The 24947-nt window shown below is 43.0% G+C and overlaps 1 protein-coding gene across 3 annotated transcripts in view; it reads right to left on the bottom strand.

Moving 5' to 3' along the window:
* Positions 1 to 992: 992 nt before the first annotated feature.
* LOC310791286 (uncharacterized protein) overlaps positions 993 to 24947 on the bottom strand; it is a 30395-nt gene continuing 6440 nt past the window's right edge. The window contains exons 3-14 of one of the 3 annotated variants that reach the window (XM_083652972.1): positions 22218 to 22382; positions 20739 to 20877; positions 18789 to 19308; positions 18423 to 18557; positions 16734 to 16878; positions 16315 to 16458; positions 15011 to 15069; positions 13380 to 13567; positions 5399 to 5793; positions 5136 to 5232; positions 4815 to 4995; positions 993 to 4120 (exon numbers count right to left, since the gene is read on the bottom strand). In XM_083652972.1, coding sequence (XP_083509098.1) covers positions 3984 to 4120; positions 4815 to 4995; positions 5136 to 5232; positions 5399 to 5793; positions 13380 to 13567; positions 15011 to 15069; positions 16315 to 16458; positions 16734 to 16878; positions 18423 to 18557; positions 18789 to 19308; positions 20739 to 20877; positions 22218 to 22382 — 2305 coding nt within the window. In that variant the 3' untranslated portion in view covers positions 993 to 3983. Of the gene's footprint in view, positions 4121 to 4814; positions 4996 to 5135; positions 5233 to 5398; positions 5794 to 13379; positions 13568 to 15010; positions 15070 to 16314; positions 16459 to 16733; positions 16879 to 18422; positions 19309 to 20738; positions 20878 to 22217; positions 22383 to 24947 lie in introns of all 3 variants that reach the window. The other 2 variants (XM_083652971.1, XM_083652973.1) reach the window with 2 other exon arrangements.

The raw sequence follows: 24947 nt of genomic DNA on the forward strand, positions 1-24947 counted from the left end.
GGGACATTCTGAGCCATACAATCTATTTAGCATTTAAATGTCTGATTCCAGAGTACCTACCCAGTATTAAGATGTTCCCTATAAAGTGCTTGGTGAATGTAGGTTTTGATTATGGTGCAATAAGACTCCCTGTAATAACTGAACACAAATGTTTCTGTGCCGAGTCACCACATGATGGCGCAAAACTTTTATTTACTGTAGTCCCTCTCAAAATCTATATATATCCACATATACTGTATATTGGACATGGGAATGGGGACACATCCTCAATGCCCACAGGGTTCCCTTTCCTTCTCTTTTCCCTTCTCCATGATGATGATTTAACCAACTTTCAGCCAAAAGAAAACAGGTTTGCAGGTAGCTAACGGCCTAGCCTTAAAAAGATGGCACCCTCGTGCAACATGGTGTGATGATATTCAGAGGAACAACTTGTAAAGTGTATTGTTTCTTCTTGTTGGTTGTGGCTGTTTTCGGAATTTCTGCCATGATGCTTGTCTGTATTGAGGCTAGGAGAGATGGTGGGGGTAACTTCCTGGCTGCTCATTCTCCTGCCACTCTTTTGCATAGTGGCACTCTTTTGCATTGCTTCGGGCCCCAATGTTTTCTTACTTATTTGTATCATTCTTTTTGCATTTTTTGTGATGATGATCAGTATTATGGCACTTAGCACTTTTATGTCTGTCTACTTTCTATTGTGTGTCTTTTAAAAATGTGTAACTCTCCCTGCAACCAAATCTATGGGTACACATAAAGTAACCTTGACCTTGACCTTGTAACTCTGCAAGCTTTATACACTGTTTTGCCTTAATAAAAAAATGTTTAGTTGTCATTTTACAAAATTGAATAAGTCATCTTCATGTTCCCAGTTGTTTCTTCACTTCATTCATTGACACACATTTATATTTATCACAAATTCAACCTAAAGGAATGAGAGGCTCGCTAAAACCAAGAGCCATACAAATGCCCGGTAAATGACTCAGACAAGACGGGAATAATGCCAATAAATGTTTACTGTACCATGTTTTCTATTTCAGTTAGGTGATTATGTCAAGTTCAACACAACGTACATTTGAATTTAAGCTTGAAATAAAGACTTAGAATCAGTGTTAAATCATGTTTGGCCCGATTCAGATTTCTAAGATCCGTGCAGTGATTCTCAGTTCAGTTTTTAAATATCTGAATCAAACACTGGAGTAGCATGTGGGATTCGTGCCCTGCAGTGTGTGCAGGCGATGGATGTCGCCGTCATCGTGAGTCGAGGCATGTCCTGCACAGCTGCACATTTTTTTTTTTTTGTGACCAAGTTTTTATTGGTTTTTCTTTTTGTTCGCATGAGGATACATTACAGATCAAATAACACAAAGATTGTGGGGTAATATAATATATATGAATCATTATACAACATTAGGTGATCAACATAGTGCAAACATTTCAGAGATGTGGTGACAAACACATAAGATAATAAGATCACTCACATCAATATCTGGATATCACCTAAAATGCATAAGACCTTAAATCAAAGAGAAACACAGTATAATCACATTGAAGTGTTACTATACCCCAACCAAACAAGTAGTTTTTTAGTTTATTTGCTTTGAATTATCTGAAAAGCAATGGCCCTCCTATAAACCTAAATCATATCTTGACTTTTTCCCTTTTTTCGTACATTTAAATCTTGCAGGTGTTTCCATCTTATTGCTACTATTTTTTTAGCTGCTGTTACTGCACAGAACATTGTCTTTTTCTGATGACATGATAAAGTAAGAGAGGAATCATCATTCAAAATGAAAATATTTGGAAAACAAGGTATGGTTACATTCATTATAGCTGATATTGCTCTAGCCACTTGTGTCCAGAACATATGGACGCCTGGGCATTCCCAAAACATGTGTACATATGTTCCAATTTCATTTTGTGAACAAAATAAACATAAGGGGCTTGGAGTCAGTTTGAGTTGACACCGTTTTCTTGGAGTTAAATAAAATCTGTGAATAAACTTATAATTCAGCAACTGATAGTTATAATTACTTGATGTGAAAGAAATGTTGCTCCAAACTCTCCTCCAATCTATGTTCTGTTCATAGTTTTTGAGGTCTATATTCCACACAGTAACAATACCCAATGAAACACCTGATTTCGTCATCATCGTGAGTTGAGGCATGTCCTGCTGCACAGCTGCACATTTTGATAAGGAGATTCAGATTCTGACCTTTCTTTCCCACTGCTTACATACACTACCAGCCAAATGTTTGGACACATGCATTTTTCTTTTTACTATTTCCCACATTATGCAGTGTTAAAGGAACACTCCGCCCATTTTCAACCAGCTTTGTATCATTAGAACATCAGTAGTATATCAGAAAACTGTAAACGGTTTTGAAGTCTGTCATTTAATTTGACAGTTATTGAGTGTTAAAGTGTGGACCAGTGACATCACTGGTCCACACTAACTCAAATTAATAACTCATTAACTCAAATCAACTCTCAATAACTGTCAAACTATTCATCATTCATCTAGTTTGACAGTTATTGAGAGTTGATTTGAGTGAATGAGTTATTAATTTGAGTTAGTGTGGACCAGTGATGTCACTGGTCCACACTTTAACACTCAATAACTGTCAAATTAAATGACAGACTTAAAAACCGTTTACCGTTTTCTGATATACTACTGATGTTCTAATGATACAAAGCTGGTTGAAAATGGGCGGAGTGTTCCTTTAATCAAATCCAAAATATCTTATATTTCCTATTTAAAGTAGCCACTCTTTGCCTTGATGGAAAGGCAAAGTCTTAAGGATCAACTTCACTATTTTGATTTGTCCAAGAAACAAATGTCATAAGCGTTTAGTTCAGAATGGCTTTAAGATAATGAAAAACATACTGTACTGTACATTCAATCATGTGTGTCCAGACTTTTGAGGATTTTTCAGTGGAATCATATTGTGAAGATATGAAGATTTTTTTTTAATATCGTGACACACATTTCTGCTGAAATGTACATTTCACTTGTGGTATGAGGTATGTCTGGGATGAATATTATTTTGATATTTCAGTTTTTGTTTTTATTATTTAACATGATTTTGTATACATAAACCATATTGTGATATATTGATATAAAGAAAAATCCTTATGATTATCATGGTATTGAGTTCAGCCAAGGAACAAAATGTTGTTTGGATTGATATGTGATGCTGAAATGGCATAACATGAGTTTGCTCAAACGTGTCATGTCAGCGAGTAGAGAAGAAAGTTGTCATCAAGAAACTCATCTTTTGATGTATTTTTTATGTAAATAAATCAGTGTTTATTTATAGGCAAAAAAAAGTGAAATAAATGATTTCACATTTTATAAAGCATCATGTTTTTATCCAATAAATGAATGACCCGCATGGACAAGTTGACAATTTGTCTTCTACTTGCTCTACTTGTAAAGCGCCTTGAGATAACTCTTAGTATTTTGCACTAGAAGTCTAAATTTGATTCATTGAATTTTCAAGTAGTTGTTAAACAAACCTGAATTAACAGACAACTGACATGCTAATGCTAATGCTAATGCAAAAAAAGCCCATGGCCAGTAGTATATTGCACTATCCTGATGGGAAGGACAAAGCAACCAAGGTTTTTGAATAAGTCTGTGTGCAGGTGAAGACACGCCTCAGTCCTCAGATCACACACTGAACATGAACAGCTCAAACATGCACATCTTCACAAAGTCTGAATCGAGCCCCTATTGTAATAATGATTCAAACTACCCAAACCCAAGATCTATTGTAATAATGATTCAAACTACCCAAACCCAAGATCTTCAGATCTTCTATTGTAATAATGATTCAAACTACCCAAACCCAAGATCTATTGTAATAATGATTCAAACTACCCAAACCCAAGATATATTGTAATAATGATTCAAACTACCCAAACCCAAGATCTTCAGATCTTCCCATCACCGTGAATATCAGAGTGAAGAAAAATGGCTCCAATCCTCAGTTGGAGTCAGAGGTTGGCAGGGGTTGGTATTTAGCTTTGGACCTCCTGGACCGGTAGACCACCGCTCCACACACCAGGAGGCAGCCGACGATGAACATGAGGTTCATGCCCACATGCAGGTTTGAGCCAGAAGCTAAAAGGGAAATAGAAACAAAAATAAATACAAACACAGAGAAGTGAGTAAGAGGGCAGACTGGAATAGCATAATATGTATTTATCAGTTGATGTGGATATTTACAAACGACATGGTCAGTTAGTATGTACAATTATCAAATGTGTGGTGAATCTGTAAAATAACATTTTAATATATATGTGTATATACATTGTCCAGTTACTTTGGAAAGGAAACATTTATCATTTGGGATTTTCCACGCACAATAATGTGGCAATGTCTGGGTTAAGCAGATTTACCCCCCTGCTGGTAAACATACGCACTGACAGATGAATGTTCATAAGCACAACGCAGTGGGCAAACTGACTATACGGCAGCTTGACAAATCCACTTGTGGAGATTGATACACTGCACAACAGCCAAACATTTGGATACACCACATCTTTATTTGTACTATCTTAAACATTTTTAGAATGACAGTAAAGCCATCAAAACTATGAAATAAAATAAATGGAATTATGCAGTGACCAAAAAAGTGTTAAAAAAATCAAAACGATCTTATATTTTAGATTCTTTAAAGTAGCCACATTTTACATTGAAGGAAAGGCAAAGGCTTAGGAAATAAATTCATATGTGTGTGTGTGTGTGTGTGTGTGTGTGTGTGTGCGTGTGTGTGTGTGTGTGTGTGTGTGTGTGTGTGTGTCTATGGTGTTACCTTGGCTGTCAGAAGTTCTAATCAGGTGCAAAGGTCCCTGGGAAATGGAGTGCATGGCAGTCTCGGCGATAGCTTCTCTTTTGCGGCGCTGGCTTTCTGAGTTGGACCTGATGCATCCCTGAGTGCACCTGGTTCCAGGAACCCCAATCTCACACATGACGACTGAGCAGGTGATGTAGACCTATAGGACACAGCGAGCTAAAGTCACTCCCTCCACAGATCACCTGGGCACATCTGGGGACATGCTGTGATGGACCAGCACTTTCAAACCAAAAGAACATTTAGACATGAACAAGATGGTGGGGCTATGTTTCACTTTACCTCCTCATGTGCACCAAGGAATTCAAACGCCTCCATTCCAAATCTGAATTGAGAGTTAGAGCCGGGGTAAACTTGCACTGTGTCGTCCATCACACACCTGTAATAATACAGTAATAATGGTTTAGGAATAATAATGCCAACATTCCTCATAATAACTACATTGGACACCATGTAAGGGAACAATATATGCGCACGACATGTGCTAGTGAGGTGTAATACATTTAACCCATGGAATTAGATGGTTCATCACTGCGTACACCTACCCATTTTCAATGATGGTGTAGGTAATGCGAGAGTTTGGGTTGTCGTAGGGAGTCGCCTTGCAGGACTCCACAAACAGCTGTGTGTTGGGGATGGCGGTAGTTGCATCAATCTGCATGAAGATCATCTGTTTCATGTACACCTCCACTGGGTAGGTGCTGGCCTCCTTCTGTTCCCTGAACCTCTCGCTCTCAAAGAATTCAAACTGAAAGCTGAAAGAACCGAAGCCTTTCTCTCTAAAGGCGTATGGGTTTTTGTGCCTGAATCCCAGCGTCAGGTTGGCACGCTTGGGATAGACGCATGAAAAGGCGATCTCAACATCATGTTGCCTGGAAATAATTTTAGTTGGGTCAGCAGATGTGATCTCATTCTTGAAGACAAGGTTGTCACCATCGTCCTAAAGGTGAAAGAAAATATTAATTTATCATGTTGGAAAGCCCTGAGACTTTTGAAGAGTAACTTTGAGAGGAAGCAATATAGATGAATTGCGTGAATTACAATTCTAACCTTCGCCTGGTGGGTTTATTGATGACAACCAGCTCAGATTTATCAACTAGCTAACATTTTCAAAAAGCTTAAACTACTATCACCATTATTAGGCTACTAGCCTTATTATTATTCTTTTGGTTTAATATTTTTCCCAGATTTTTTTATCCAATTTCTATCCCCCATTAGTGCAAATTTTTAATTTGTTTATCCTGGTTGCTGCTCCACCCTCTGCCGATCTGGGGAGAGCCGAAACTGGCTCCATGCTTCCTCCGAGACATGGGCAGTAGCCAGCCGCTTCTTTTCACCTGACGGGGTAAGCTTTCCCCGGTAGGACATAGCACGTGGGAGGTTCACGTTATTCCAACGAGTTACCCTCCCTCCGAACAGGCACCCCTAACGTCCAGAGGAGGCACCACTTCAGCAACCAGGAAATTGCATGTATTATTGCTCTATTATATGTATAGGCTTTTCTGGCATGTAGGAGAATATCACCCTCACTCCATTTGAGGCTCCGTTTAAGATATGCGCTGCGGTGATTAATAGTGATCATATTTCTCCACGCATCGTTCAGCTGTTAAGACATAAAGTGGTAAGTAGGCTTAATTTAATTATGTAGCCTACAGAGCCACAAATGTTTTTCTAGTTCTATTCTCAGTTGACTGCAATCTATTTTTCATATGGCGATCTTATATGAATGTGACGAGTTGCCATGGTGATTAGAAGTTAACTTGCTTTGTAGTACGGCTAAACCAGGTTCAAACTCAAACTTACTCGGATAAGGCAATCATCTAGCTACGTAGTACAGGCCCCTGTAATGGTGGCAAATGTGGTCGTTCAAATCAGCGTCTGATTTTTGTGTGGATATTAGAATACTGATTACTTGAAACTTTACAATTCTACCGTTAAATCTCTTACCAAACATGTATTGTTTTCATCTTTCATGAATATTGAATGTTGATACATGATTTTTGGGATGGCGGTGAGAGCGGCGCCATGTGAAGACGGTGTTTTGCCGAGCTCCTCACAGGAACTACTAATTTCATGATATAGCTCTCCTCAAGTCGCGTAGATTGACATTGCACGTCACAAAAAGCAAGTTAAGACGATAACTTGTCCACTACGACGAAAAAGAAAATGCCAGAAACTCGCGCAGGCAAAGATTCAGCGTCGAAGCCCTCTGAAGCTAATGCTAAAGATGCTAGTGGTAGCCAAACAGGCAGCGCCCAGGCCGGTGACGACCACGCAGTGCTGAGGGCCATAGCGGGCTTAAAACAAGACTTGATGGCCAAAATGGAAGAAAATGCGACGGCACAGTCTGCTGAGCTCCGGAGCCAGGTTGCCCAGATTCGCACTGAATTACGAGCTGCGGTGGATCAAGTCAACAATAGGATCGGGGCAGCCGAGCACCGTGTATCAGAGCTGGAGGCTACGGCTAGCAGCCACTCTGATTCAATCACCGCTGTGGAGTCAGACGTTAGCAGCATGAAAAAAGAGCTGGCTGCACTACGAGACAAATGCGAGGATTTGGAGGCCAGGTCAAGGCGCTGTAATCTCCGCATCGTGGGAGTGAAGGAGGGACGTGAACATGGACAGCAGCCATCACAGTTTGTGGCTAACATGCTAAAAGACGCTCTGAACCTGGATAGGCCTCCCAAACTGGACCGCGCGCACCGTTCCCTGCGCAGCAAACCGGTACAAGATAACCTTCCACCACGGGCGTTCATAGTACGATGCCACCACTTCCCAGAGAAAGAGGCGCTGTTAAAGAAAGCCATAGAGATGAAAACAGTGACGACAGCTAACGGTGACCAGATCAGAATCCTGCCAGACTTCACTCAGGCCGTGAGTCAACAACGGGCGGCCTTCACCGAGGTTAGAGGCCTACTTCGGGGATGCGAGGGAGTTCGCTACGGCCTGAAGTACCCAGCGATATTAAGGATAACAACATCGGATGGACGAGAGGCAACTTTCAAGGACCCAAAACTAGCGAAGGCGTTCGTTTTGGAGAAGGTGGTGCGCAAGGCTTAAACGGACATGCTGAAGAGAGAGTGAACAACGGAGGCTAAACACAACATGGTCGGTAACGTTAGGGGAATGTGAATGACATTATGGAGCGTTTATTTTATTTCATTTCATTGTATGACTATGACATGGACAGTAACGTTATGGGTAGGTGAATAATATTAGGGGGCATTTATTTCATTGTATTGTTACCACAGGATGGTTTAATTTCCAATTTATAATCTTTTTCATAATGTTTGCTATACATACACAGAGGAGTGGTACACCATTGAGACAAGCTACACACGCACACAATAGTGTGCTTGTGCGAATCTATGGGGCATTTATTTTATTTTATTTTAGTACATGTGCAGGACTATGCAACTCCCCATTGGAAACATTTTCGCTACTCTTGCTGGTTGCGTGAAGAGTGGAAGAGGACTTGCAGCAAGCTACATCATGGACAATAATGTATGTGCGAACGGTTTTCTTTCCCTCTCTGCCCCCTTAACAACGCCCAGTTACCTGATTGACATGGGGGCTCCATGCTGAGTTGAGACACAGAACATGGTGTGTGTGTGTGTGTGTGTGTGTGTGTGTGAGTATGAGAGAGAGAGAGAGAGATTGCATGTTGTGTCTAGGTTTTCGATTCCCCCCCCCCCCCCCCCCGTTATTTTTTATTTTTGCTCAAACCGAATGTTATATGGTCACTCATGATTTAGTAGGTCACAACTGTGGGGCAAAGTGAGTGAGGTGTGATGGTGATTTATTCAGTAATGGCAGTTCAGCAGGCGAGAGGAGAGCTATACTGAATTTATTTTTATTTTATTTGTTTGTATGGTGGTTCCTGTGAGGTGCTAGCATGGTAAGCAGTTTAGGAGGAGAGGTTAACTGGAAGAGCAGGCAGTCTCCAGGCGAGAGACAAGCATTGTCACTTTTGTTATGTTCAAGAATGATGATAATGTTATAATTTGTTTTATGTGTTTGAAGTGTTTGTGTTTAAGTGCTCATTCTCCCCACCCCCACCCCCAAATCCCAATTTACTCTTCCCCCTTGTACGGCTACAGCCTTATTACCAAGCTTAGGGACTCTTCAAGACAGTTTTTCCAGAACCACGGGCAACGAGACACAGAGATCGGGCAGAGGCATCATCTAAGAGGTCGTCTTGATGGCATTGGCGGATAAAGGTGTAGGCAGGGCTGACACCACATTGGTGAGTTGGAATGTGCGGGGACTGAACCACCCGGTTAAGAGAAACAAGGTATTTTCCCAATTAAACGAATTAAAAACTGATATAGTCTACTTACAGGAAACTCATCTATTGAATAAGGACCAGCTAAGACTCTCTAGAGGAGGATTTGCGCACGTGTTTCATTCTGACTTTAATAGCAAAAGTAGGGGAGTTGCTATTCTCTTGCATCGAGATGTACAATTTGAAGAGTCAAGCACCATAAGAGACAAAAATGGTCGATACATAATAGTTAAGGGGAAATTGTTTAACAGACCAGTAGTGCTCGGGAATGTATACGCCCCCAATTGGGATAATGTTGAGTTTTTTAGTAATTTCTTCTCACTTTTACCGGACCTGGATACACATGACTTAATACTAGGGGGGGACCTAAATTGTGTCTTAGATCCGTCACTAGACCGTTCCAGTACGAAAGTCACCACACTCAATAAATCTGCACGATGCGTTAATACATTTCTTCAGTCTTATGGAGTGACTGACCCCTGGAGATTCAAATACCCAACGTCCAAAGAGTTTTCTTTCTTTTCTCCCGTACACCAAACCTATTCTAGAATTGATTATCTTTTTGTAGACCAGAAATTATTGCCCATAGTTACACAAGTAAAATACAGTAGTATAGTCATATCAGATCATTGCCCTGTACTTTTGAAGCTTCGATTCCCGGAAAACATACTCCCCCAGCGTACGTGGCGCCTTAACCCAAGACTACTCGCGGATAAGAACTTTGTAGACTTTATAAACACCCAAATAGATTTTTTCCTCGAAACTAACGAGTCACCTGAGATAAGCTATTGCACATTGTGGGAAACCATGAAAGCGTATGTGAGGGGGCAGGTGATCTCCTATAATGCTGGTGAGAATAAGAGGAAGGCCAAACGGGTTACAGAGTTGATTGACAGGATTAAAGTGATTGACCAACTACACTCAACATCACCGTCTGAGAGTCTATACAGAGAGAGGATTTTGCTCCGAACAGAATTTGATTCCTTGACTAACGATAATGCCATAGACCTACATTTGAAATCTCGGCATGCTTTGTATGAGCATGGGGAGCGCGCCAGTAAACTCTTGTGCCATCAACTTAAACAGTCGGCAACAGCCGGTTTTATTTCAGCAATAAAAGATGAGGAAGGTGAGATTTTGACAGATCAAAGAGACATTAACGTTCAATTTCGGTCCTTTTATGAAAATTTATATACTTCAGAAGCAAGTAATAAAGAATTAGTAGATAACTTCTTTAGTAAATTAGAAATGCCCTCCCTAGAAGATGCAGATAAATCTAAATTAGAAAGAAATATAACTTTAACAGAAATCGATAGTGCAATTAAAAAAATGAAGTCCGGAAAGGCTCCAGGCCCTGACGGGTTTCCGATAGAATTCTTTAAGAAGTTTGCCCCTAAATTACTACCGTTACTGTCAAAGGTTTTTGAGGAAGTCCTGGACAAGGAGGCGCTTCCCCCAACTATGACGCAGGCCCGTATCTCAGTATTACTCAAAAAGAATAAAGATCCTTTGATGTGTGAGTCTTATCGACCGATTAGCCTTTTATGTTGCGACTACAAAATTCTAACTAAGGTACTGGCTGGCAGGCTGGAGAACGTTATGCCTAGACTGATACATCCTGATCAAACAGGGTTTATCGTAGGGAGACAGTTATCAAGCAACCTTCGGCGCGTGTTTAATGTTATATATCAACCCAACAATGTCGAGCCAGAGGTCATAATATCGTTAGATGCACAAAAAGCTTTTGACAGGATTGAATATAACTATCTGTTCACTGCACTTGAGAGGTTCGGCTTTGGTCCTATTTTCTGTTCGTGGATAAAAATTCTATATACCGCACCTCAAGCCTCAGTACGCACAAATAAAATTATGTCAAACTTTTTTCCTCTCTTCCGTGGGACGAGACAAGGGTGTCCGCTGAGTCCTCAGCTATTTGACATCGCCATTGAACCGTTGGCGATAAGGTTAAGAGAGGCTGCCGATTTGGTTGGGGTTCGAAGGGGGGGACATTTGCATAAACTATCGCTGTACGCGGATGATCTTCTCCTCTTCCTCTCGGACCCATACGCTACTCTACCGATTGCTCTGGATCTTATCACCGAGTTCGGACAGGTGTCAGGTTATAAGTTAAATTTAAGTAAAAGTGTCTTATTTCCCATAAATGATAAAGCACGTCGAATGTCGTTCCAGAACTTCCCTTTCTCCGTTAGTAAGGACAGCTTTAACTATCTGGGTGTCTGTGTCACTTCAAAGTACAGCGATCTGTTTAGCAAAAACCTCAAACTAGCATTTAATAAGGCCAAGTTAGATATGGAGAGATGGTCAACACTCCCCTTATCACTCGCTGGTAGGATCAATTCTGTAAAAATGACAATCATGCCTAGATTCTTATTTCTTTTTCAAGCAGTCCCAGTTTTCATTCCCAAATCCTTTTTTAAAGAACTAGATAGGTGCACCTCTACTTTCATTTGGAATAAAAAAATACCTAGAATACGGAAAGAATATCTGGAAAGACGAAAGGAGGAGGGGGGTTTGTCCTCCCCAAACTATTTATACTACTATTGGGCGGCCAACATCCATAAGATGTTGTTTTGGGTCTCAGACTTGTCAGAGGATGAATCTCCAGTGTGGTCTCTCATGGAACAGCGTTCAAGCGATCCAGTGTCACTTCGCTCCTTGATCTGTGCCCCTCTACCATTAAGTAAACGCCATTGGACAAACAACCCCATTATTTACGGCTCTTTAAAGATATGGTCCCAGTTTAGAATACATTTCAAACATAAACAAGCTTTTACTTTTTCCCCTATTCTGGCAAATGTTAACTTTACCCCATCTCTTACAGACCCGTCTTTCCAATTATGGCATAGGAGAGGGATCAAGTGTGTGAAAGACCTCTTTAAGGAAGGGCATTTTATTTCGTTTGATCAGTTAAGGAAGGATTTTGACATTCCCCATTCACATTTTTTTAGGTATTTACAGATACGTAGCTATGTACAAAAACACTTTTCTCTAACAACTCCACAGAGCACGTGGGTAGATGACTGTCTGAGTGGGGATCCAGCTAGCAGGGGCGTGGTGTCTAGACTGTATGATATTATCCAGAGCGTCGCCTCTCCATCACTCACACACCTGGCAGAGAAATGGAAAGAGGAGTTGGGAATTGAGTTGTCGGAAACAGATTGGCAAGAGGCGGTCTCACTGGTGCACTCATCATCAATATGTATTAGGCACGGGTTGGTACAGTTTAAAGTTCTACATAGGCTTCACTTATCGGCGAGCAAGCTGGCCAAGTTATATCCTGGTTTAGACCCAAACTGTGTTAGGTGCAGTCGAGACCCAGCTACCCTCAGTCACATGTTCTGGCTGTGCCCCAAACTGACCCCACTCTGGACAGGTGTATTTAACACATTTTCCTTTATGTGCGACAGAGTCATTGATCCCAATCCATTGACCGCTCTGTTCGGTGTAGTCCCACAGGAGACATCAATTCCAACTCACCAAGCTGAAGCTATAGCATTCTCTACATTACTGGCTAGACGTCTAATACTCTTCAGCTGGAAGAAGGTTAGGGCACCATCCCATAAGCGCTGGGTAGAAGAAGTAATGTCCCATCTCAAACTAGAACAGCTTAAACACACTGCCCGAGGCTCCACCCAGAAGTACCTTAAGATCTGGCAACCGTTTCTGTCCTACTTTGAGACGGAGTTCCCACAGGTTGTAGAAGAGTAGCTGCTCCCCCCCCCCCCCCCCCCCCTCCCCCTTCCCCCAATCCTATCCTACATTTTGATTTTGATTTGTTTTGTTTTGTTTTGTTTATTTCGTCATGTATTTGTATTCTTGTCCTGACTGGTTTAATTTAATTGTATTGTATTGTATTGTATTGTATTGATTTTGATTTATTGAGTAGTGTTGGTATTGTTGTGGGTTTGTTTTTGTTTTGTCCTGTTCTGTTTGTGTTAATTTGGAGAACGGAGTACTTTGAAAAACCAATAAAAACATTTGAATAATAATAATGATTTTTGGGATGCATAGAAGGTGCCTTGTCACTATTACATTTATTATGATGCTTTTTAGACGCTCCTCCAAACAATGATCTACATACAATGTACAAAATGGACAAAGAACTAAGATTGTACGACTGTTGACAACTGAACAAAAGGGATCCTTTCTCAGCCATAATTTTGGGAGGCCTGCCTTGCCTTAAGTAGTCAATGTAACTGTGTTAGTTTAGTGTGCCTTACATCCAGTGTGGTCCCACAGGTGTTCAGTGACATGGTGGCGACTAGGTGGGTGTTGTTGGAGCGTCTTGTCAGGTTGCAGGCAGGGTCATTGAAGTCTTTCAGGTGTAAGTTGTGCTCGTTGCGTCTGATGAGGTAGCCCTTCACCACCTCCACTGTCATCGTGGTTTCATTGCAGTGTACAGTGGTCTCTGAAAAGTGTCAGATACACATAACGATGGTGGTGATGGTGATGATGATGATGATGTGTGAACAGACTGAGATGAAGACATGAGACAACTCAAGTGTGACACAAGACATAATAGTGATGACTTGAAGTTTGATTGAGTGCACCCTTCTACAGAATGATTGCTGGGGAAATGTATTTCCAGAAGACAATATTGCAGAATGAAACAGAATATGAGTTCATGGATGTGGTGATTTTAACCAGGGTTCCAGGGAGTCCCCAACAAAAAGGGGAATCATTTATTTTCACTATGTAATTCCATCCATAAGTAACACAATGATAGAATGTATGACTATTTTGGTGATGGGTTTCATACACTTTCTGTATTAAAACCTCTAAAAGCAACCTAGACTACCTTTACTTGAGGTAGTCTCTCGAGCCAGTCTATCTCTTTCCACAATCTTGGAATGCTCCAGAGACAGTCTGTACTTCAGCCCATTAAAATTTGGACAGACGAAGTTGTCATCTTCCAAAGAGAAAAACACTTCAGTTCGATGGTATTCGACCAATCACAAGTGGGGAAATGAGCGCATACCCACCTTCGATGGTATTCAACCAATCACAAGTGGGGAAATGAACGGATAACCCCGGAGCATCTGTAAATTGTGGGAACCCACGTGTCCATCTTGAGAGACTAAAGCTTGTGGCACACTCTTCGCGCCCAGCCAAGCGCATAGGGCGCACGGCAATTATGACGTCATCGCACGGGGCGTGTCGGGGGGCGAGGCCTGAGCGCAGCGCGGCGCGTCCATGGAGATTTTTCTATCAGCGCGTCGGGTTTTGCTGCCTGTGCCTGTGAGATCTCCGTGGTAGGCTATCAGTGGATATCTGCTGTGATTGAGTCCTCACCGTCGTAAAGTTGCCTTTGAAGCATGGCGTTCGATTATAACGAACTAGTTGTGTGGCTTAGCCTTCCCAAATGTTGAGGGTCGTTTTTTATAATTTAATACATAGAATTGGGAACGTTACATTAAATTTCATTCAGACTGCCTGGAGCCTGGAGCTGCGCACTGAGTATGTTCTGTTTTGGCCCGCGCAGAGTGCGCGCGCCCTCCTTGGAGCCCCGCCTCCAGCGCGTGCGCGAAGAGTATGCCAGAAGCTTAAAGGGGTCCTTGACGTGAAAAGGTTTGAGAACCACTGCAGCTAATCTCTCACAGTTAATACATTTCAGTTTCATTCACAACCCTATCTGTGTTAACTTGTGCAGCTAGCTAATGTACATAAGGGTTAAAAATATCCATAACTGCATGTGTCAATCTTTCCTAAAACATGCCATTTCAGCACCTCCAATACAAGAACAGCCAATATCCAATAGTCAAAACATGACATTGAGCATTATATTATTTCATGAAACATAACATTTGTTTCACTGGGATACTTTGTTAATTTTCAGAGTGTATCAACTCACCATGGTATCCAACATCAGCAATCACACAGCGCAACTCTGAATGATAGACTCTGTGGTGTCTGGAATAGAATGTTAAAGTGGTCAATTATTCAATTAAGTTTCCCTCAATATAGTCTGTAATGGCACTTATCTAGACATCAATCATCTCACATCTGAATACACACTTAAAAAAATAGAAGGTACAGTGCAAACCTCTGTTAATGCTGAGCAATTTTCCAACTTGCTGTTACGCTCACAGACATCATTCCCATCACCATGAATTAAACTGATTTCTTGATTATGCAATCATACCATTAGGTATTGGAATCATGTCCGTGTCCATTAGTTTCTAGCATGATATTCAGATTGAATGGCTACAGTTAATTGTACAATAATTGTCTAATGGTGGAAATCCCAGATGTGGATCACCACCAAATGTTAATCAATTGTTCCTTGGCCTAAGATCTATCTGTAAAATTGTTAATTCCAACTTCCATGGAAACGCCTTCAGAAGTTTTTGAGATATTATGCTGACAGACTAACAGGCAAAGTATAACCTAGTTGGTAATTATTCCAAACACAATACATTTGGGGGAATGGAGTTCATCTATCTATCTATCTATCTATCTTCTTTATATAAATTTGGCAATGTTGACTCTTGTCTGTTTGTTTTAAGAATTTTGTCCGGCCACAGCCATGCCGTTTTAAGTGCGATCGGGCTGAAACTTTCAGGAAGTGTAAAGAGCACCCGTGCGGGTGACCTTGTTGTGCGTGCGCCGATAGGGCAGGCGAGGCCGTGCAGGAGCGGAGCTGCGGGCAAGGCCGAGCTGCGTAGGCAAGCTGCAGGGTCAGCTCGTCGAGCCCGTGCAGCGGGTGAGCCTAGGGATCGAGGGTGCATAGTGCATAGTAGCGAAATGCCTAGTATGGTATAAACTGTTTCTCCAGTAAACTGTTAAAAGTCTTCCGTGTAGCATTTTAACATCAATAAATTAGCCAGCCTATTAACACATTAAGTTTGAAATATTAGTCTATTACCATAAACAAACAAAACCTTCCACCTCTACAAGATATTACATTTTTTATTTTGCCATTGTTTTGTAGGAAAATTGTTGGATTGCTTTATGGCATAACAAGCAAAAACAACTGACACAAACAATTCATTTGACAAAGATACACCGTGGTTTAAAAATGCTACTTGAAAATACAGAAATATGTCAGCAGAAATACAACACCCTGTGAAGATTTTTGCATATTGGTATCAACTGGTCATCCATTCTGGTTAATGTGATTTGGAATGAACTTGATATAGTTTATTTGAAGCTCACCTGTCTACTGCCTCAAAATGAAAGCAAATAGGGAAATGGTCGTCCAATTCATTATCCGTTGGTGTCCATTTTATGGCATATTCATCTGTGGAGATATTCTGTTTTGTAATGCCCGTTGGTCCAGTGATAACGAGGCCATAGATCCTACAAGAGGAACAATGTTTTCATAAACTTGTTCTGGGCAACAAGGACAGCAATATTCTATAAGGTAATTATTTAAAATTTACAGTAGAATCCATTTAAGGTATATGAACTACTGGCTAATACTATGAAAAATTATACTGTACATATTGCGAATAATACTACTAATGAAAAATTAGACTGTACCTTCCGAATAACGCACTGGGACATGATTGTTCTAATTAACTCATATGATACATAACAAGTTATAACAAAAATTGAATGTTGAATTTCCTTACGTGGAGTATTTTGCTGTGGCTTTGACTTTGATTTCGAGTGTGTTGTTGACAAAGGCAGGAAGATTGACTCCATTACGTGGAGTTGGAGACAGAAAACTTGGGAAATAGTCACCATCGAGGCATGAAGGGGCATAGTGTGAGTCAACTGAAAGTCAAAAACGGAGGGAGAGAAAGTGAGAGAGTTAGTGAAAATGAAATACTAATGGTGGTCTCGACCTAGTTTCAAGATGAAGACAAGACACGCTGCCTCGCACCACGCGTAATCCTAGTGACCTCATCTCATGTAATCCCAGTGTGACGAGCACAAGTGTAATCCCAGCATGACGTCCGCATGACGCACTTGCCTATATGACGCCGATAATGTCGTCAGTGCCGAGGCTATGACGTGGCAGTATATAGCCATGCTCAGCTTGTCATCGTTCTCTTTCCCTGATCCTCTGGTCGCTGTACCTGAGCTGATTGCATCCCATTCTCTGAAAGCTGCGTTTCGCCCCACCCACCTCCCCAGTCCACCACCAATGTATTGACTCCTGAAGAATCCCCCCAAAGGGGGATTCTCTATTCTAGTCCGAGCAGATGCCCTCTCTCACCGCAAGAAGAGAGGCATCTTAGCGCGGAGCCATTACGCCGCATAGCCTCGGCACTGACGACATTATTGGCGTCATATAGGCAAGTGCGTCACGCGGACATCACGCTGGGATTACACTTGTGCTCGTCACACTAGGATTACATGAGATGAGGTCACTAGGATTACGCGTGGTGCGAGGCAGCGTGTCTGGTCTTCATCTTGAAACTAGGTCTTTCAATCATGAGAGACCAGAGGGTAGAGTTAACAAGCAAGCTTTATTCAAGTATGGCAGAGTGATAAGATCTATGGCATGGAACGGTATGGCAACTAATTCTGATGGCATGGCAGCATGGCGACTAGTCCTTTGGCGTAATGACTCCGCGCTAAAATGCCTCTCTTCTTGAGGTGAGAGAGGGCATCTGCTCGGACTAGAATAGAGAATCCCCCAAAAGAAAGAAAACCCAAACTGCCACCCGGTCTGCTTGCCTCAGCGCTACAGCGGGCGCTGGGCGGAATGCGACGCTTGTCGCCGACCGGTTGGCTTGGCGGCCGCGACTTACGAAGCCCCCCGGGCGTGGCCGCAGCGCTACAGCAGGCGCTGGGTGATCGACCAATCCGGCATAGTTCGGCGCGCTGACTCAGCATTAGGAAAACCCCACAGCGGCTTATGAAATCACCGACGGGGCGTGGCCGCAGCACTACAGCGGGCGCTGGGTGATCGACCAATCCGGCATAATTCGGCGCGCTGATGTAGTGTTAAGAAAGAAAACCCCCCTTTTAGCCAAAACCCCCCTAGCATTGAGAAAGACAACCCCCCCTTTTAGCCAAAACCCCCCCTCCCTTTGCATAAACCCCCCCCCAAAGGGGGATTCTCTATTCTAGTCCGAGCAGATGCCCTCTCTCACCTCAAGAAGAGAGGCATCTTAGCGCGGAGTCATTACGCCAAAGAACTAGTCGCCATGCTGCCATGCCATCAGAATTAGTTGCCATACCGTTCCATGCCATAGATCTTATCGCTCTGCCATACTTGAATAAAGCTTGCTTGTTAACTCTACCCACTGGTCTCTCAAGATTGAAATAAAAAATAAATAAATGCTACAATAGAAAAAATGCAAACGAACCATAAATTAAAAACTGTAGAGGAATCTTGCTTAAAGCAGCAATTGATGGACGGTAGAACTGAGTGGTGGTGGGTATGGTGGTAGATGTCGTGGTCATTGGTGCAGTTGTGGTTGTTGTTGTTGTTGTTGGTGCAGCTGTGGTCGTTGTTGCTCCAGCTGTGGTCGTTGTTGGTGCAGCTGTGCTCGTTGCTGGTGCAGCTGTGGTCATTGTTGGTGCAGCTGTGGTCGTTGTTGGTGCAGCTGTGGTCGTTGTTGGTGCAGCTGTGGTCGTTGTTGCTCCACCTGTGGTCGTTGTTGGTGCAGCTGTGGTCGTTGTTGGTGCAGCTGTGGTCGTTGTGGGTGCAGCTGTGGTCGCTGTTGCTCCACCTGTGGTCGTTGTTGGTGCAGCTGTGGTCGTTGTTTGTGCAGCTGTGGTCGTTGTTGCTCCACCTGTGGTCGTTGTTGCTCCAGCTATGGTCGTTGTTGGTGCAGCTGTGGTCGTTGTTGCTCCACCTGTGGTCGTTGTTGGTGCAGCTGTGGTCGTTGTTGCTCCAGCTGTGGTCGTTGTTGGTGCAGCTGTGGTCGTTGTTGCTCCAGCTGTGGTCGTTGTTGGTGCAGCTGTGGTCGTTGTTGGTGCAGCTGATGTGGTCGTTGTTGGTGCAGCTGTGGTCGTTGTTGGTGCGGCTGTGGTCGTTGTTGCAGCTGTTGTGGTGCTCAATGAAAATGATGGGCTTGTATTGTTTGTGTCACGTTTACGCCTTCCTACTGAAAGGGGATTCTTCAAGGTGAAGGATCCATCCGAGTAGGAGACAGAAATGGTTTTTTTGGGGAAGTCCTCCACTACTAGCTCAAATACTCCATGATATCCAGTTTGCCTACTGGTGGTATATGATAAGGAGCAGGAATTCTGATGAAAGGAATACGGAACATTATTTTTGACACACAAATAACAAAGGCTGCAATAGCTGTTAAAATTGTGTCATATCATAATTGTTGGTATATCACATCACAATTATTTTCTCCTTGAGGCCCATTAACTGTGCGTTTTTGGGATTGAGCATAAACACCATTTCACTGCAGAGCTATAATGCCGTAATTCTAATCTTATGGGCAGGGGTGGACAGGTGTTTAATTGGAGCGATAATGTAAACCTTGATATCAAATAAATAATTAAGTTCAGGTGAACATTGCAACTGTACATGCAAAAAAAAGTTGTAGAACGTAACTGACCAATTAAAGCCTTTATATACTGTGGATACAGATTATACACTCTTGTTGACCATAGACTGTATAAAAAATATGGTCGTCATGACAGCTCCTCAAAAGTGAATCCAAAAAATGTCGATTGCCCCCTTGTGGCTGGCTGCAGTATAGGTCTTAAATCCCTCCATGTTACTGGACGGGGCATGAGCAAAACAAAAAAATGAAAGAAAAAAAGGGAAAATCCACATCAAATACATTTATCCAAAGATGGTTTTGATTATTTTAGGTACTTCTTATCACACTGATGTGAGTGTAGGAATTTAGCCAGGGGAAAGAGCAAAAATGACCTAAGAAATCTCAGAATGCCCCTAAAAACCATGATCCAGGGGCAATTTAAAAGTAATGAGTAACTACTCAGTCTCTCAGTATGATGCACCACTTTACCAAAGGGTACACGAAAAGAGTAACTAATGGACAGGTAATAATTGAGTAATAATGTAAGTTGATGCACCACTTTACAATAGGGGACACGAAAAAAGTAGCTAATGGACAGATAATAATCAAGTAATGGTTAACTAATGATTAACTACTATACTCACAAACTTACTTTAACTAATCATTAACTAATGATTAACTACTCTACTCAGGGACTGACCGACTAATGATTAACTAATGATTAACTAATGATTAACTACTATACTCACAAACTTACTTTAACTAATGATTAACTAATGATTAACTACTATACTCAGAACTGGCAGTAACTAATCATTAACTAATAGTTTCTCATTAGTTTCCTTAGTAACTACTGTAAAACTTGTGTAAAGTGTTACCTATTTATGCATTACCCTGTCCACAAACTCTTCTCTAAACAAGGCAAAGTTCAGCTCTATATAGACCCTTTTCACGGGGGCCACTTTGTGTCGAAAAGGCAGAATAAACACAGGTGCAAGCAAAACACTAACGAGGATTTCCAAATTCCAATCATGAAAGTTAGAATTAGTGTTTTGCTTGCACCTGTGTTTACCCTGCCTTTTCAACACAAAATGGCTCCTGTGAGAAGGGTCTATTGAAGCTCATGTGACAGATTCCCATTTTGCAAAGTAAGTGTCAGGATTTTGCATGATCTCTTACCGGATCTAAAGAGAAACCCTCAGGTTGGTAGCACAAGCTGCACTCAGAGTCAGCTGATGCTCCATACCTGCATCTGACCTGATCACCATCAGAATCAAAAACTGGCAGACTGTATGTCCTTGGACAGTTCCGGGTTATTCTGTGAAGTGGGAACCAGGTTGAATTATGAACACCTACTAATATAATGCAAGAATTATACAGGATTAACGATATTTTTGGAGGGTACAGTCAGTGGCAGGGCAAAGCACCATAAGTGTACAAAGTCCATCTGGTGACATATCTTGTTGTTGCCCAGACCCCCAGAGGGGGGAGTGTGGATCAGTCTCCGTCTGTTCGTTTGTTAGTCACACTGTAACGTTGACTTTGTGCTCCTAGGGGGCACATGTTTACTATTTGCTTGTTAATCAAAATGTATGTGTGACCATGACTTAATAATGTGTGGGGAAAAGATCCTAGCGAGTGGCCACAGCTTCATAATGAAAATAAGATCAGTGTACAGTTGTGGCCATCACTTACATGTACTAACTTGTGGGAACAAGATCATTAAGACGTAAAGGGAAAAGGCAATGGGATTTTAGTATGGAGATTTCAGTTAAATGCATGAAATAAGGTCTGAAGTTTGTGTTCAGCAAGATAAGCGTCACAAACGAGGACCACTTTTTTGTGTGACTTAAGTGCGTAAATGCACTTTGTTTTTTGCTTTTACACGATTTTCAGAAAACGTGTGGGGCTACATTCCACACTATATTTCCTGCCTGAATGATTTTCCAAGTCTGGCCCAGGTAGTCATTAACTCTGACACCCGCAGAGAGATTCTGAAACTTTGGGAGAGACGGACAGTATTTCAGGGTTTCTGGTGGAGAGCAGACGGCTGCACCATGACTTCCACGTCCGTCATTGTTTACAGTCAGATGACATCTCATATGCAGCTATCATAGAGATTAGCCAACATTATTTTATTAATGTCACCAGATGGGCTCTGCGTAATTGTGCCTGTGCAAAGCTAATTCATGTCTGTGAAACCAATACTTGGGAGTAGGGGTGTCACGATACACTCAGTTCACGATACGATACGATACACAATATTGGGTTCACGATAACGATATGATACGATATTTTAACAATATTTTTCTGCGATCAATTTGTACGTTGAGGGGGCATCCTCCACGCTAATTTGAGTAATTTCCCCATTTTCATCCTCCGTGTCTGTAACGTCCCTCGTCTGTTCAAACAAAGCAATGAAAATGAGAGCGAGCATGCAATCAGATGCAGATCAGTGCCACCATGTTCAGCTTCTTTTTCTCACGATATGAGATTTCATCTCAACGATACATATTGTCACGTTTTGATATCGCGGTATATCGTGGGACGATATATTGTGACATCCCTACTTGGGAGTTGACTGGTTTTCTGTTAAACTTCACATGTGAGCTGACACTTTTCTGGAACAGCACAAAACAATAATTGATCATTCATTACCGGAGAGGAGGTACATTAGTTGTGATGGGAGATCTGTTAGATTCACCAGTATCAGATCGAGTTCCCAGGTCCACATGAGTTGTCATTATCCAACGAGCATAAGCTGCTCTGGTGTTTGGATACCAGTATCCATAGCCATAGTAGTTGTGATAGTAGTTGGGATGTCTGTTTGAAAAAATACATAATGTTAATGTTACACACTTCCAAGGGCGTCAATTCAGTATGGCAAGATATGGCACACGCCATACCCTGGCTTCTGGCCAAAAAAAAAGAATCGCTGCCAAATGCACTAATAATAGCCGGTTGATGTACGCTAATTAATGATCCTCCTGTCCTCACACCTGACAGCCCCCGACGCAGCACGTCGGTTAAATATGTCGAGTCCTGAACATGTTCTTATGTTATATTATTCATTACCTGTTGTTGCTATTGTGTGGAATGATGTTTTATGATGGAGCAAGCAAGCCTCCCGAAGTGATTATTAAATGCCTGTGTTTATATTGAGGTTAAACTAAGATAGTTAACTGCAACAGGAAGTGTGGATTTTCACAATAAAAGCCTCGCTAGTAAAACGTGAGTTATAAATTAAATTACCAGTAGCTAATATGTTTGTGGAAACCTGTTAATAAGTGAATGGCATTTATTTCTGGCTCTGTAATAGTAAGGGGAGTATAATTGTAGCCATTTAATTTCATCCTGTTAGAATTAATGTTATGGATCAGTAATAGTATATTTATGCAGATGGGGATATTAATGGGATTTATGTATGTTTGATCACTAATTGTATTTTTGTTATTCTTTCTATATAGAAAAACCACAACTGTTCACAACTATCCCAAACTCACAACCTGTATGTGTTGCTGCACAGTGCCAGTAAAGAAAGACAGAAACATCATCCTCTCTCAGCTTTTTATTCCTCATACCTGGAGGCTTTAAGTGGTGTCCTGGCCGACACACCAGCGTGAACTTGGTGACAAACCCCTAACTAGCACCTAGTCCATTGTTCTCTCCACTACACACTGTATAAATGCCATACCACTGTTTATTCAAATGTAGTGAGGTCTCTAGACCATATTTCAAGCTGAAGGCCATTCGTGCATAATCTAATCCGATCACCCCCTGACGTCAGTCAAGTTCTAGTATGACGTGGTCAGTCAAAGTCTTAGTATGGCGTCTGTAATGACGTCAGATATGACGTCAGTTAATTCTCATATATATAGCAAGGGTTCTACGTCACCTCTCTCTCTCTGGCCGATCATAGCAGCAGCAGCTTCACGGCAGTCCATCTCCCCTGAGCCGTCCTCCGAAGCGTTGTTTTGCACCATATCCGGAGACCGAATCAGCACCCTCAAGCCTTCTCTACCCGTGGAAATCCAACGCAGATATTCCCCGCAGATTCCTCAACGCTTCCCACTCCATTCCCGGCATGTCGAGCTCCGAGCCAGAGCAGTCCATGGACAGCGACAGCAGCTCAGCCAACGAGACCCCGTTCCAGATCGGCCACGGTGCGTTCTTGCTTTCCGAGACGTCTGATGAAGACGTTGGCGAAGCGGCCGGACCACAGGCCGCCAACGCAGCCACGATGAAAAGGCCCGGCGCGCGTTCCCGTGGCACGGGGCGCGCCACTGCGACGGCCCTTGGAAGGAGAGCAGATGACGAAGTGCCGCGTGCGCCCGGTCGCCCAAGAACGCGCGCGAGCGTGCCAGAGGGGGAGGCCGCTCGGCGTGGACGTGGGAGAGGCCGCGGACGAAGATCAGCAGAGGCAGCCGCTCCGAGAGCGGGGAGACGCCGGGGAAATACAGGCCGCGGGGCCACCGCGAGACGCCATGTCCTTCCTGGTCGCACTGACCTCCAGGCCGCCGCCCCGGAAGCGGAAACCGCACCATTCGCAGCTCCGCCGAGCCGACAGGGGTTGTCAAGAGCCATTCTGCTGTCCCTGCTAGATGCTAGCAGATCAGTAGATGCTCGTCAGAGGGCCCTGGAAACCCCCCCCCCCCTTTCCCCCCACGTTCGCCGCAGCCCAGCCGGCGCAGCAGCCGATCCTGCCCCCGCCCACGCAGCAAGCCGACGTGCTCCTCACCACCGCCCAACCCGCCCAGATGAACACCCTGGCGTCCGCCACGCCCGCCATCTCATTTGGTATGCCTTTTGTTTCTCCCTGTGCCGATGTGTCTCCCAGGTTGAGATCCCAGATTTTGAAGGGCAGAGACATCAATTTAGTTAGCATACTCCTGCCATCCCCCGAGTGCAAAAGGAAGGTCGCGGGTGACCCAGATGGCCCTGTCTATTTAAAGTCGTCCGACCCCCGCCTGTCCAAAGACCTCTCCCTATGTGACTTCCTGAACACGTTCGGCGTCTACCGCGACGTGATCTGTGAGGTGTACCCAGAGCGCCGCTATGAGCTAGATTTATATATAGCGCTAATAGTGGACCTCTACTCCAACCACGGTAAATTATTCTACCAGTATCATAAAGCATTCTCCGCTAAAGCCGCCCTGATGATCACCCGGGCTAATACGCGGCTTAACTGGTCCATTATGGACATGCAGATCTTCACGTCGCTGGTTAGCGGGCGGCCGGCGAACACCTGCTACTCGTGCGGCGAACCGGGGCACTCTGCACAATTCTGCCCAAAGGCGGCCTTTCAGTCCGGCGCCGCCCCCACCCCCGCCCCCTCCTGGGCGCCCGACACCAGCGGGTCCTCCCAGGTGCATGCCCATTCCCCCGACT

This window comes from Poromitra crassiceps (genome assembly GCF_964638095.1).
Source record: "Poromitra crassiceps genome assembly, chromosome: 16".
NCBI classification, from domain to species: Eukaryota; Metazoa; Chordata; class Actinopteri; order Beryciformes; family Melamphaidae; genus Poromitra; species Poromitra crassiceps.